A 15,464-nucleotide genomic window follows, 5' to 3' on the forward strand; every position below is an offset into this window, starting at 1 on the left:
ATGGCAGAAGTTGTCTGATGGCCACAGCCCACTGAGAGAACCTTTGAAAAGGTTTCTGGCTATTGGGTTCAAAGAACAAACACCATTTTAACCAAGTGATCAAAGTTAACATTACCAGTGATAAGACAGAACGACGTGGCGTTCCTGGGCTGGGCATGCCACTTCTGTGGTATTCTTGCCAAAAACCAACCAACCAACAACAACAACAAAACACAGAAATATAACCCGAATCCTCTGCTTCCAATCTCCCTCAAGAGGAAGCATCAGACAAACCCAAACTAAAGGACGTTCTACACAGCAACTGTACTCTTCAAACTTGTTTCCAGATAAGCAGTGACACAGGACCTGTCCCACAGTAGAGAGACTGAGGACACGTGACATCGCAGCGCAGTGTATGACCTCGGATTGGATTTTAGGACAGAAAAATGATCAGAAGGACAACTGATGAAATACGACAAGGGCTGTAGCTTAGCCCACACTATTAGATCAGTGTTAATATACTGGCTTTGACCATTGCACTTAAGTTACGTACGACGTTAAGATTTAGAGAAAGAAGCTGGCTGAAGCGTTACGGAAATTCTTTGGAAACGTTTTTGAAAAGCTGAATTGATTTCGGTTCAGATGAAGTTTTTAAAAGCACTGTGAGCCGGGGCGCCGGCCGGAAGGCAGGGCGGGCGGGCTCTCGGCCCGGCCGGGGCGGCTGGTGGGAGGGGTCGGACGGCGGCTCTGCACTTCCGAGAAGCGCGCGCCCGGCCCGCAGCGCCGTCATGCCACGAGCCGCACCTCCCGCTCTTCTGCTGCCGCTGCTGGGCCTCGCCGCCGCCGCCGCCGCGGGTAAGCTGGCCCCCGGCCGCGCCCCCTCCTCGGCCTGGAAGCGGGCGCCCGGAGCAGACCCTCCACCCTCTCCCCGGGCGAGGGCTGCCTCTCGACGGGCAGGTCGCGCTCGCCTGCGCGCCCACCCCAAGCGCCTCCGGAGGCTGGTCATCACCCCTCGCCTCTCTCTGCGTTCGGTGGGCTCCGTGAGAGCGCCCCCGGGGAGGAGATAGCCCGCAGGGAAGGGATCTCCGGGGACCCCAGAGCGCCCTTCGTCTCCCACCGTGTCCACATCCTTAGCACGGACCCCAGTCGCGGGCAAGGGTCCCCAAACGGGGCTAATTGACAGGAGAGCAGAAAGACTTAAGAGCGCCAGGATGAGCGTAGTTTCACGGCCGTTTGGGGCTGAAAGGGGAAGTGGGGAAGTTAGACTGCGGAGATTTTCCCCAGCTCGGCTGCAGCTGGGGTGGGATGGGAGTGGGAGGAAGCTGACCCGTTTTTTTGCTCTCGGCCTTGTTTGTCCATTTGGTTGGTGTTCAAGATGTTGAAACAGGAAAACAGTTCAGCCAAATAACCCCTGAGTGGAAGTGAGGAGAGAACAGGCGAGGCTTGGATTCCACTTAAGACGTGTGATTTAAAAATCTTTAAGTCTAGTCTGCTGTTGTGCAAGTTTCATCTGAAAAATGACTCGTGATTTCCAAAATAAGTTCCGAGGAAAACAGACTCTTCAATATGTTTTGTGTTTTTTAAAAACAAGTTTCTCTTGTAACCGTGTCAAATATGTTGTTGGGGGAAACTCTGGGGAAAGACTTACATCCAAAACCACTATTGATTGAACAATTCTGGGAATTAAGGAGCAAAATAAAGAAAAACAGAGTGAGTACTTGCATGGGTCTGAATAAATTGATTATGCAAGAGTTTGGCATTTTTTCCCCCTGAATTTCACTGCTGCTTTATAAATTCCTGCTGGAAGCCTGCTGACAGGATCTCAGTGTTGGAGGCAGCGGTAGCATAAGCAGCTCCGAACTTGCTTACAAACTCAGAGCTCCTATCCTGACACCTTTTGTCGACCAGCATTTATGGCCAGTTATGCCATCTGCTGCCTATGGAGGAGCAGAAAGGAGAGTGTCACTGTGTTCAGACTGAGCACATCAAGTTTGTCCAAAACAAGGCTGGACTAGAGATGCTGCCAAGCCCTCTTTATGCACACCCTCGTTATGTTTGCCAGTTACATTTAACCGCCTATTTAAGCCACCCTCTGGGTTGCCAAGCCTGGAAGAGTTGATGCTTTCAAACTGTGGTGCTGGAGAAGATTCTTGAGAGTCCCTTGGACAGCAAGGAGATCAAACCAGTTAATCCTAAAGGAAATCAACCCTGAATGTTCATTGGAAGGTCTGATGCTGAAGCTGGAGCTCCAGTACTTTGCCTATCTGATGTGAATAGTCAACTCATTAGAAAAGACCCTGATGCTGGGAAAGATAGAAGGCAAAAGGAGAAGGCAGCAGAGGATGAGATAGTTCAATAGCATCACAGACTCAATGGACATGAATTTGAGCAAACTCTGGGAGACAGTGAAGGACACAGAAGCCTGGTGTGCTGCAGTCCATGGATTCGCAGAAGAGTCGGACACGACTGGAGTGAATGAACAACTGAGTTTCTGTGCCTTTGTATGTCAGACTAAGAAAAAAAAATACTTGTCAGATTTCTTTAGAAGCCCATTTCTAGATTTTGATGTCTCTCTTCTTCAGAGAAGCTGTTTTGATCAGCAGTGGAGGACAAGCATTTACCCATCTGGGTCCTTGTACTTCTTAATAGAAATAGGTGAGACCAGATGAGGAATTCAGGCAGGGCTTTACTGGGACTCGAGCTGCAGTGGAGGGGAGCAAAAACAAGTAACAGGTGCCCTTGCTTGCTCCCTAAGTGGGGGTGAGCTGGTCCCTAAATGGGGTGAGGGTAGGGGCTGACGTAGTCCCAGCCAGAGAAGTGGCTTGGATGGGCTGCCCACCCCCTTGTGTGTGCAGAGATCAGGCTCAGTAGCCTGCTTTTGCTCCTGGCAGCTCAGAAGTGGCAGTTGGGTTTTGATCTTTTTGTATCTTGTTGCTTAAAGTTTGCCCCAGCTGCCCCTGCTTGCCGTTATTTTTAGTCTCATAGTGTCTTTGTATTCTGCGGCTTGAGGAGACATTTGTCCAGGTGCAAGCACAGTAGCAAAGGGTCTCAGGTCCCAGCCTGTCTCAAAACTGTCTTTGGAAAGTTTTGTCTTTTTTGTTTTGTTTTAATAAGTCCAGTATGGTTACATAGACTTTTTAAGAGCCGAAGAAGTACATGTTGAATAAATTAATGCTGTGAATTAATCAGCTTCTCTCAGGAGGTTTTAAGGATTAAATTAGAAGGTGCATGAGTTTTGGCTTTAGGTACAGACTGTGTGGGCTTGACTGAATTGCCCAACTCACTGCATTTCAGTTAAAATGGAGATTATGACCATAGGGTGATCATGGGCATTCAGGGAGTACGCCACGTCTAGCACCTATTGGAGGCACTGTGAATCTTGGTTTCCCTTTGTTCTCTTCATACAAAATGAAGGGTAATTATTGCAGTTAGATAACATCATGAGTGCAGCTTTATGTGGGTTGATGCATGTGGTAATTGAGCACATTCCCATGCATGCTGATAACATAGAGCTGAAAACCTGTGTCCATGTTTTATTACCATACTTCACCAATTTATCTAGACAAGATCAGGAATAATATTTTGCTTAGAACTAAGTAAAAAGAACTTTTGAAAGTTATTGTGGAATTTGCCGAATGGCAAGATCTTAACAGGAAAGGTCCTATGGTGTTGCAGAAAACATAAATGTAATATTGAAATGGAAATTATTGTTCTCTGTTATTTTGGATTTTATTAGTATAAATGATGTTATGTTTTTCTTAGCTATTATCTTGAAAAATCACAGTGAACAAAACATTCTTTAGATATGTGGGTTAGGTGCCATGGCATCCCTTTTAAAAAGTTCTTCTGGAACACCACATTTTGTATGTAGTAAATGATCAGTGGAGATTCCCTAGTGGCTCAGAGGGTAAAGCATCTGCCTGCAATGCAGGAGACGTGGGTTCGTATATATTTCTTGGGTCAGTGATTTCCCATGGGGAGCATGAATATAAGTGAATGTAAGCATGTTAGAGTAAATCCCATTCTGATGGTGGTTACATGGATCAGAATCTAGGTTGCTGCTGCTAAGTCGCTTTCAGTCATGTCCGACTCTGTGCGACCCCATAGACGGCAGTCCAACAGGCTCCTCTGTCCCTGGGATTCTCCAGGCAAGAATACTGGAGTGGGTTGCCATTTCTTTCTCCAATGCATGAAAGTGAAAAGTGAAAGTGAAGTTTCTGAGTCGTGTCCGACTCTTAGCGACCCCATGGACTGCAGCCTACCAGGCTCCTCCGTCCATGGGATTCTCCAGGCAAGAGTACTGGAGTGGGGTGCCATTGCCTTCTCCAGAATCTAGGTTACTCATTTTGAATTGCCATAGCCTGCAATACTCTGCCTCCTTCCCTGATGTCACCTCTTACCACCCTTCCTGCCATTCACTCTGTTTATCCACACTGACCTCTGCAGGACTCAGCCACCTTCTGACTCTTCTGCCCAGACCACCCTCCTCTTCCCCATTCCTTGGCCTGGACCCTTCCACGTCCTTCAGATCTGTGTTCACATGTCCTCTCCCCAGGCCTTTTCTGAACACCCCACCTTCTCTATAACATCCCTGTGTTTTCTCTTCAGAGCACTCATTTCTCTTGGAATGAATCTTGTTTGTCTTCTTGCTTGTTGCTCCCCTCACCAAGGAAGCTCTGTAACAGCAGAAAATTCACTATATTGTGGATTTTTGTTTTGTTTTGAAATGTGTCTCTATGCTGTATTCTAACTTATAATAAAAGGACAAAAAATTTAGATAAATGGCAGCGGGTCATGGGATTGCAATTTCTTTCAAATTATTTTTACTTTTGCCCTTGAGCTCATCTCATAATTGAATTCAAAGCATTAAGTCACTTTAATCTATTGATGTGACTTATTCTGACCCTTGTGGATAGCACAATGATGTTTCACCAAAAATTATTTCAGATTGTAAAATTTGAAATGTTAATAAGTGTTTATTTTTCTTCCAATGAAAAAGTTATAATTAGGTATTATTTCAGGACTTCTTTCATTGATAAGCTTTTAAAAATGTACTTAGGTGTTGAAAATTAGTTTTGCAACAGGGTTATCATCCACAATTTTTTTCTGATACATATCAAGTATTTAAGATTATTTTAGATTTTGAGGACAAATCTTCAGGTTGCATCGATAAGGAAATGGACCAGTAAAGTCCAATGAGAAAGGTGCAGAGAAACACTGCCACCCTCATTCTATGAAAAAAAGTCATGACAGCTTTTCTGAGAAAGGACTTGAAGGGAGAAGATGGGGGTCGACATCTTAGAAGCTAGGTTGGGTGACGTTGAGAGGGGACGGAGTGTCAGAGTGGCTGAATTTCCTTAGGATTTAGGGAGATCTTGCAGCCCAGGCCTTCCAGGTTATCAGGGGCCGGGTATGCAACATCGTCCTCCATACACAATTAACGTAATAACCAGTGCCTGTTTCTCCCTCTGCCACAGTGGCCCTTGTAGAAGGTAAGTGACTGACCTATATCTTAATGGGAGGACAAAGGTCTTATTGATGAGGAAAAAAAAAAAATACAATCTTGCCTTTCCATTGTTAACATTCAGAACAAGTGTGTCCCAAGGATCACTTCTTCTTCTGCTGTGCCTGGTTCTTTAAAAAAATTAATTACAAGGGAACAGAGAGTTCTATTAGAACTCGCTGGCAATGCAAAATATTCCTGTAGATATACCATCTTATTCTTTTAGCACATGATAATTTTAAGCAGAGGATCTATTTGGAAACTTATTGGAGTTAAATACAAGCTTTTAAAAGTTTCATCAGGTTCCTAAATCTCTGTAAACACAGTAAATCAATAGAATTATAAAATTATACAATCCATAAAGAGTCCTTTCAGTTCAGTTCAGTTTAGTTGCTCAGTTGTGTCCGACTTTTTGCAACACCATGGACTGCAGCATGCCAGCCTTCCCTGTCCATCACTCCTGGAGCTGGCTCAAACTCATGTCCATGGAGTTGGTGATGCCATCCAACCATCTCATCCTCTGTCGTCCCCTTCTCCTCCTGCCTTCAGTCTTTCCCAGCATCAGGGTCTTTTCCAGTGAGTCAGTTCTTCACATCAGGTGGCCAAAATATTGGAGTTTCAGCTTCAGCATCAGTCCTACCAAGGAATATTCAGGACTGATTGCCTTTAGGATTGACTGGTTGGATCTCCTTGCAGTCCAAGGGACTCTCAAGAGTCTTCTCCAGCACCAGAGTTCAAGAGCATCAAAGAGTCCTTTAGGTGCAACCTATCTTTCAGGACAACTGTGAAAAAGCAAGAGTAACAGAGAAGCACACTGGAGAGAGCATTGTGAGCAGGATATTTTTTTCTTTTGAGCAAAGTATGTTTATTGAAATATATTTTCTAGAAAATATTACAGGTTCTGTAATTGAAAACTTATGTCAATATTCTGGAAGGCAGATTTTTCATTGTAACAGGATTATAGCAAAGACACTTAAGCATTGAAAATTTAACCTTTCTTTTCTTTTTATTTTTGAGTAATAATTGTCAAAGATTACAATTGTACAATATTAAGAAGTATAGAGCAAAACACAATTAGTTCAGCTTTTCTGTACGTGTGAACCTCAGTAAGTTCTGTCATAGGGGGTATCAGCCTCTATGTGAAAACTTTTCTTAGAGTAAAAATACATTTTTTGAGTAGTGCTTAAGTCTTGTTTCTGGGGCACAGACTCTGGTAGCATGAGAAGAGGGGTTCAGCGCTGAATTAACTGGAGTTACTGTTAATGCTGAAATAAGCCTGAGGAGAACGCTATTGGAAGTTTAAAGAATATGAAGTTAACAATTTGTTTTTTACTTTTTCTGCCTGTAGCTTTTTGTTTTTATTTGTGTGGTTTTTTTTTTTTTTAGTCTTATCACATATTGTTTATTTAATTATTCAACAAGGGTCTTTGTCAAGTATCACTATCATGATACTGCCATCTCAGAGGCCTGTGTGACCTAGATAAGCATTTGGCTTTTTTTTTTTCCCCCCAGCACCTTCAGGTCTCTTTTTTATATGTCACCTTTATGATGATCAGCACACGTGAATGTGTTCTTCTTCAAAGGGTAATACAGCCCCTTTTCCAAGGAGATAGGCTACCTGTGGTTCTTGTGCCTAGGGCTTTGACTTGTGCCATATTATGCTCACCATCCAAGCCACGACTAATCAAAATAACGGTGGTTTCCTAAATCAAAGACTGACTACACTGAGCTAGGTAGCAACCCAAGAGGGTACCTGGTATAAGAACACTAGGAGGTCTATTTGACTGCTAGGAGATTATCCTCAGATTTCTTATTATTCCATGTATCCTTGCAGAAAGTCTCTATCATTTGGGGTAACCAAAACAAGTCTTCAGTCTTTATAACCAGCAAAGGCCTCTCACACACTGTATAGTGTAAAGTCCTGTAGAAGTTCAGAGGGGTCAGAGTTTAAGGAAGGTGAAGGAGGGATACCTCACAGAGAACTGACACGTGAGCTGCCACTGAGCAAAAGAATACAGTTTAGTCTATAGATGATTTGGAAATCAGAGATCATTGTAATCATAAAGCCTAAGAACTATTGGGTTGGCCAAAAAGTTTGTTCAGCTTTTTCAGTAAGCTCGTGTGGAAAAAACTGAGTCAACTTTTTGGCCGACCCAATACAAGTGTACAAAGAAACAATTTATAAATTTCACTTCACTTGGTGTTAATTATATTTTATATACATAATAGACATGCTTTATTCCATTTAAACAATATTTCAAAAATTATTTTTATATTCTTATTTATCATCATTACAAAATCCTATGTGTAGCTTTGACTAGAAATAATACACAAGAGCATTTCTCAGCCCATGGTCCAAGAATTTTCAGTGATATGTAAGGTGTTTCAAGTGGCATTAAATGTGGTAATGGAGTTTGTTTCTATTTCCATTTTTTAAAATTCTGTAAGACTGAAGGAACAGCAACAAAGGGAGCCAGAAGAAAACAGAAGAAAAATACGAAAGTCAAAGTTTGCAATTCACAGTATATGCCCTCCTGACTTTCAATTTGAGTTTCATTCTGGAAATGACTGCTTTTTTTTTTTTTTCTATCATGTCTTAATACAGAAAACCGCAGAAAAACCACACTCCTGCCATTACAGAAAACATGAGATGGCAGGAGTGTGGGGTGGGAGAGACCTGCCTAGTTAACCCTTTCAATGAATACGTGACTCCTCTCTTTGTGGTTTTTATGGGGGTCTCTCTACCTGGGATTTCTTCATCTTTCTCCTTTTCCACATGGTAAAGTTATCCTGTGAATTGCAGCTCAAATATTACCTCCTTTCTGAAATGTTTCCTTACTCTTTTTTTGTGTGTGTGCTTACTCAGCCACGTCCGTCTCTTTGTGACCCCATGAACTGTAGCCTGCCAAGCTCCTTTGTCCATGGGGTTTCCCAGGCAAGAATACTGGAGTGGGTTGTCATTCCCTTCTCCAGGGGATCTCACCGAACCCGGGTCTCCTGCATTGCAGGCAGATTCTTTACCATCTGAGCCCCAGGGGAGCAAGTTACTTTTTTTCTTCTATAGTCTCATAACATTTAACCTCTCATACCTTTGATATGTATATGTGTCTGACTCTCCTAGCAGCCTGAAGACTTTAAGTGTAGGACTCATTCCCCTTTAATCAGAGGTCCCCAGCCTCCAGGATCTAATGCCTGATGATCTGAGAGGTGGAGCTGATTTAATAATAATAGAAATAAGATGCACAATAAATATAATGCTCTTGAGTCATCCTGAAACCATCCCCCTGACCCCCATACTCCCCTCACCGCCCCACCCCAGACTGCCCCAATCTGTGGAAAAATTGCTTTCCACAAAACCAGCCCCTGGTGCCCAAAGGCTGGGGACCACTGTCTTAAATCCTTTTATCCTCACTCCTTGGTGCTAACTGTGGTCTCTGACACACGGGAGTTGCTCAGCCAATGACTGTTTGATGGATAATGGTAGTGACAGCTATCAGTAACTTGCCCAGAAGTGTGAAAGAGGGGATTCTGCTTCTGACTCTAGTGAAGTGGGACTCCACTAACACTCCCCCCAAAAACAACTGGAAAATCTAGATGAAATTCTGTAATAACAGTATTTGCAGGCATCAGAGAGCTGTTCAGGCAGCTTGTTGACGTGAGCCCACTATCCTGTGTATTACTTTTCCCTTTAGAAGAACTGTCCACATTTTAAGGACCTAAAAAGAGAGCAGAGTTTTTGGCATTCTCACGGTATTAATGAGACAAAAATTTGAGTTTTTACTTACCAAAGAGGAGGGACGCTAGCCAATCTCCAGGCTTCACTCGGAATCCATGGATATCGGGCCTCACAGAGATTTTAACAGCTCCCTCAGGTGGAATCAACCCTTGATTGTATTCAAATAATCTTCAGTATGCCAGCTGTGTGCCAGGATCCTTTTTAGGGGAGAATGACATCATCTCGAGCCTCCTCATTTTTTTTTATTTTAAATATCAAATACCAGATACTGTGAAATTTTTCCTGCACAGTATCTGGTATTTGATATTTTAAAAAGAAAACAAAAACTACCAGGCATAACAAGAAACAGGCCAAAGCTGGGAAAATAAAAACAGACCAATAGATAATCCAGAAATTAGAGTTTTCAAAAATGAACTTTAAAATAACTGTAATAAGTTCAAGAACATTTATAAGGTTGAGAATTTCACCAGAGACTCAGAATCTATAAAAGTACAAACAAATGGAAATTGTGTAACTGAAAAATAGCTGACATTATGAACTTAGTAGTTAGGTTTAACAGCAGATTTGTTAAAAATTGAAGAGTAGACTGTACATGTGTGTGCTTAGTCGCTCAGAGAAGGCAATAGCATCCCACTCCAGTACTCTTGCCTGGAAAATCCCATGGATGGAGGAGCCTGGTAGGCTGCAGTCCATGGGGTCCCTGAGAGTCGGACGTGACTGAGAGACTTCACTTTCACTTTCATGCATTGGAGAAGGAAATGGCAACCCACTCCAGTATTCTTGCCTGGAGAATCCCAGGGACAGGGGAGCTTGGTGGGCTGCTGCCTATGGGGTCGCACAGAGTCGGACATGACTGAAGTGACTTAGCAGCAGCAGCTTAGTTGCTAAGTTGTATCTGACTCTTGCGATCCCATGGACTGTAGCCTGCCAGGCTTCTCTGTCCATGGGATTTCCCAGGCAAGAAAACTAGAGTTGGTTGCCATTTCCTTCTCCAAGGGATCTTCCCAACCCTGGGATTGAACCCAAGTCTCCTGTATCTTCTGCATCACAGGCAGATTCTTTACCACTGAGCCACTGGGAAAGCCCAAAGAGTAGGTTAGTACACCATAAAGAACAAGATTATGATATGGAGTGCCAAAGGCGTTAAAATAGAAAGGAACAAAGTGAACATATTGAACATGTGAAATCTAACATCTATGTATTTTGAGTCCCAGAAATGGGGGAGAAAGAGAGTGGAAAAGCATTATTGAAAGTGATGATAATGGCCAAGAACTTTGCAAAAGTGAGCAATGAAAGTAAAGCCATAGATTCAATAGTTGTGTTGCATTCTTCAGTTCAGTCGCTCAGTCATGTCCGACTCTTTGTGACCCCATGAATCGCAGCACGCCAGGCCTCCCTGTCCATCACCAACTCCCAGAGTTCACTCAGACTCACGTCCATCGAGTCAGTGTTGCCATCCAACCATCTCATCCTCTGTCGTCCCCTTCTCCTCCTGCCCCCAATCCCTCCCAGCATCAGAGTCTTTTCCAATGAGTCAACTCTTTGCATGAGGTGGCCAAAGTACTGGAGTTTCAGCTTCAATATCATTCCCTCCAAAGAAATCCCAGGGCTGATCTCCTTCAGAATGGACTGGTTGGATCTCCTTGCAGTCCAAGGGACTCTCAAGAGTCTTCTCCAACACCACAGTGCAAAAGCATCAATTCTTCAGTGCTCAGCTTTCTTCACAGGATTCAAAAAAATACTAGAGATACCACTGTCAAACTACTAAAAATCAAAGACAAAGAAAATCTTGAAAGCAGCCACCAAAGAGCAACCATCAGACTGACATTTGATTTCTCAATAGGAATGAGAGAAGCCGAAACAGTAAAATTACATCTTCAATGAAAAATAAGCTTCAAGAATTTTTTATTTTCAAAAATATCTAAATGGGAAGAAAATATAAAGACATTTCCAGAAAATCACAAATTGAGGGAATTTGTAGTAGACCTACCCTTAAAGAAACACTAAAGGGGTTTATTCAGGCGGACAGAAAATTATTCAAATAAGTAATTCAAATATATAAAAATGAAAAGCAACAGAGAAGGTACATACGTGTTTAAATGAACACTGACCATGCAAAATAGTAAGAGAACAGTAGCACAAAGGGAGGGAAGTTAAACTATTGTAAGATCCTAGAGCTGTCTAGGAAATGGTAAAAGTACTAATTTATTTTCGGTACTAATAAATCAAGATTGCATGGTGTAATTTTCAGGGTACCCACTGTAGGAAAAAAATTAAAGAATATATACTCACTAAGATAAAAAAAAAATAGAATATAAAATTGTTTAATAATCCAAAAAGACAACAAGGGAAGAAAAAGAACACAAATCAAGTAGGACAGATAGAAAACAAACAGTGAGGGGGTAGATATAAACCCAAAGGTGTCGATAACTATATTCAATGCTAATGGAAATAGCCATTGTTTTTTCTATGAAAATTTAATATCTCATATCTCTAGGAGTTCATGAAATTCTCATTTTCAAGTTATTTAACAGTGTTTCTCTTTTTCCACATAGACTGCCCTTCATCCACCTGGGTTCAGTTCCAAGACAGTTGTTACATTTTTCTTCAAGAAGCCATCAAAGTTGAAAGCATAGAGGATGTCAGAAATCAGTGTACTAATCACGGTGAGGAGTTTATTCTATTTTGTTTTCTCACAGATCAGTAAAGAATGTTCACTAATTTCTTTAAAAAATGGTTTGTTGTGTCTTACTTTTTACCTTTGGTCCTTGTAACAACTTTTATTCTATGATATGCAAGACAGGCAGCGGAACTGGGGTAAACGCTTGAGTTGGCAGTCAGTTGTTGGACAACACTGCTCAAAGCAGAGTGACAAGAGCAGTGTGTATTTGATGTGAGTACTCTGTGTCAGGCACTGTTCTTAAGCACTTAATACACTTTTACTGGCTTTAATTATTGCAGCAAACCTATCAGGAAGTTTATTCTTTGCCTTCTTTTATCAAGAGAATAAAACTAGTTCAATTATTTGTTCAAGGTTGAATAGGAAATAATTGGCAGAGCCAAGATTCATACCAGGGATTGTGTGATTTTAGGAACAGTGTTCTTAATCACTCTTTCTGCCCTGAAAGTACTGTTTCAGGCATGCAGTGTGGGCAGAAGTCAGATCACATGGTACTGTGACACGTGGTATGGAAGAATCTGTTGTCGTTTTCAGTCGCTAAGTTGTGTCCCACTCTGTTGTGACCCCATTTCATTCTCCAGGGGATCTTCCTGACCCAGGGATAGAACCCGAGTCTCCTTCATTGGCAGGGGGATTCGGTATACTGTTAAATAAAAATGAGAAAAAAGCTATTTGCTACATGATTTTCTCTGTATTCTCTGGGAAATATAATTGCACATTATGAAATATTTTAAATAAAAATGTCATTTTTTAAAGAGCTGTGCTTGAGTGTTCTTTATATATTTGGCTGTTTGGCCCAAAGTGCATCCTTGTTGAGCCTCTAAATTGTGATACTTGTCCGTCAGCCCAGAGTAAAACTATAGTGTCAATTAACATCTTTTTCAACTGAGATACCTGTGATGGTGACATGAGAGTCCTTGATTATTTAAAAGTGCTTTTTATTATTGTGTGAGATCTAAAAATCTCTTGATTATTTCACTAAATTTTCTCTTAAGCACATTCATAACACCAGCATTTAAAAGTACCCTTTATTAGGAGTTCCCCAGCAGTCCAGTGACTAAGACTCTGTGCTCCCAATGCAGGAGACAGAGGTTCAATCCCTCTGCCAATCCCATGGCCAAAAAACAAATTAAAATGCTTTTTACCTGAAAAACACAATTCTGACAACCCACCAATATAACATTTTGGAACAATATCAAATTGCTTTAGGGTGCTTTAATTAAAATCATATTCACTTATTACAGAAGGAATAAATGTAAGCATAGGAGTTTTAAATCCTAAGACATGCCAGTACTACTCAATACATATTTATTGTTTTTCTTAGGAATAAATGTAGGCATAGCAGTTTTAAATCCTATGAAGTGCCATGGAATGCTCAATACATATTTATCATTTTTCTTACTTGCTAAATGGTGTTGAACATTGGCTCTTTGAAGACAAGACATTTCCAACATGCCAATATGGTTTCACTCCAAGGAAATGGAATAATAGGAATTTTGCCGGTCTTATAATATTTTTAAGTGGTGTTTTCTCCCACAACTATTTTCTGTCTCTCTGTAAAAAGCCATATTGGGTATACTTAGACAAAAACAGATTTCAAGAAACAGATTATATTGGAGGCTCAGAGCCAAGACGTGTTCTGTACTCCTGTTGGTTTGTATGAACCACATCATTAGATTTCATTGCCCAGCTTTGATATTTATGTTCAGCAGTTAAGCAACCACATTCACTACAGAGGTGTGGCTTTTACTTGTTGACTGACTTCCTCTGCAGTCACTTAAACGAAGTTAATTGTATTTGCTGTTTTTCTTTAGTATATGAAGCAAAACGAAATTGAAAACACCCAGCAACTTTGAGGCCTGATTTTTGATTACTTATTTTGAAGTCTGTTAACTATTTGTTCAAAGCAAAGTAGCCATTTAGGGATTTTAAATTGTTAGATACAAATTTGCTTATAAAGTTGATTTTATATCTAAATAAAAATGTCTTTATCCCAGTTAAAAATTTATAAATTCTGTTTGTCTTATGTGAATTTTTAAATTTCTTATACATTTTTGATAATGTCATCATTTATTTGATAAATCTTCTATAGTTGCTTCCACTATGGAAATACCCATTTTATTGATAAATCAGAAAATTAGCAAAAATATTACCATTACTTTTTTTGCCTAGGGTAGTGTTTAGAACAGTAGGTGGTTTGTAACAGTAGGTAAACATGGATTCAGTGTTTGCTATATACGAAGAAGGAAAAGAATACAAGAATATTTACATTTGGATTTATCAAGTCTTCACATATTGTAGGACTATACCAAGTCCTATCTTAAACCTATATTTATGGGTATAGAAAATAAGTGACTTGTTATTTTTTGGACTGCTAAGAGCTATATTTAGAAATAGTCCCAGTGCTCTATGCTAATTTACTTGATGTTACTTTTTATTATACTTATTTGGGGTACTGTTATCATTTATATAGGAAAATAACTGTGAGAGCCTAAAATTTTTCTTATTTTGCAACATTTACTCTTTTTTACATTTACCTTTGATTTAGCTATTTTCTTTGTAATAGAACCAATAAGTATTTTCAGTCTTTCCTTTTTGTGATTTGTGTATAAGCTATGTTGCTGCTACTGCTACTGCTAAGTCACTTCAGCCGTGTCTGACTCTGTGCGACCCCGTAGATGGCAGCCCACCAGGCACCTCCATCCCTGGGATTCTCCAGGCAAGAACACTGGAGGGGGTTGCCATTTCCTTCTCCAATGCATGAAAGTGAAAAGTGAAAGTGAAGTCGCTCAGTCGTGTCCAACTCTTAGTGACCCCATGGACTGCAGCCCACCAGGCTCCTCCGTCCATGGGATTTTCCAGGCAAGAGTACTGGAGTGGGTCACCATAAGCTATATTAGTAGCCATTAAAAGAATGAAAGACCCAAATTACATCTCAGTGGCACCCCACTCCAGTACTAGTTTTGGACTAAAGCATTGAGTATTTTAAAGGTCAGTCTTATTTTTTTCTTTTCTTTTAAAAGTTCTTTCTTAATTACACAAATGCACAGTCACTATATAGAAAAACATATGCAAATATTTTAAAAATAAAAGAAAATTACCCTAAATTGTACCATCCTGACTGAACACACACAAGGACATGTAATGACTGTAACATTTTGCTAAGTATCCTTCTAGACTTCCAAACCCCTAGGCAGATATATTTTAGCAAATGTCTGATACATACATATGTCTATGTGCTAACTCACTTCAGTCATGTCCAACTCTTTATGACCCTATGGACTGTAGCCTGCCAGGCTTCTCTGTCCATGGGATTCTCTAGGCTGGAGTGGGTTGCCATTTTCTACTCCAGGTCATTTTCCTGACCCAGGGATCAAACCTGCATCTCTTATATCTCTTGCATCGGCAGGCAAATCCTTTACCACTAGCACCACCTGGGAAGCCCATGTTGCGACCCCACAGACTGCAGCAGGCCAGGCTTCCCTGTCTTTCACCATCTCCCGGAGCATGCTCAAACTCATGTCCATTGAGTTGGTGATGCCACCCAACCATCCATTCTCTGTCGC

The 15,464-nt window shown here is 41.1% G+C and overlaps 1 protein-coding gene and 1 long non-coding RNA gene across 2 annotated transcripts in view; one reads left to right on the plus strand and one right to left on the minus strand.

Moving 5' to 3' along the window:
• Positions 1 to 15,464, plus strand: part of LOC133235106 (lymphocyte antigen 75-like) — a 125,070-nt gene that overhangs the window by 98,775 nt on the left and 10,831 nt on the right. The window contains exon 35 of the mRNA XM_061396114.1: positions 11,774 to 11,884. Within this exon, the coding sequence (XP_061252098.1) occupies positions 11,774 to 11,884 (111 nt within the window). The remainder of the gene's footprint in view (positions 1 to 11,773; positions 11,885 to 15,464) is intronic.
• Positions 1,766 to 11,774, minus strand: LOC133235227 (uncharacterized). The gene is made up of 2 exons (XR_009732489.1): positions 9,268 to 11,774; positions 1,766 to 6,264 (listed from the first exon to the last, which is right to left on the minus strand). It is a non-coding gene; the product is annotated as an uncharacterized LOC133235227 (long non-coding RNA).

This window comes from Bos javanicus, chromosome 2, assembly GCF_032452875.1.
Source record: "Bos javanicus breed banteng chromosome 2, ARS-OSU_banteng_1.0, whole genome shotgun sequence".
Classification (NCBI taxonomy): domain Eukaryota; kingdom Metazoa; phylum Chordata; class Mammalia; order Artiodactyla; family Bovidae; genus Bos; species Bos javanicus.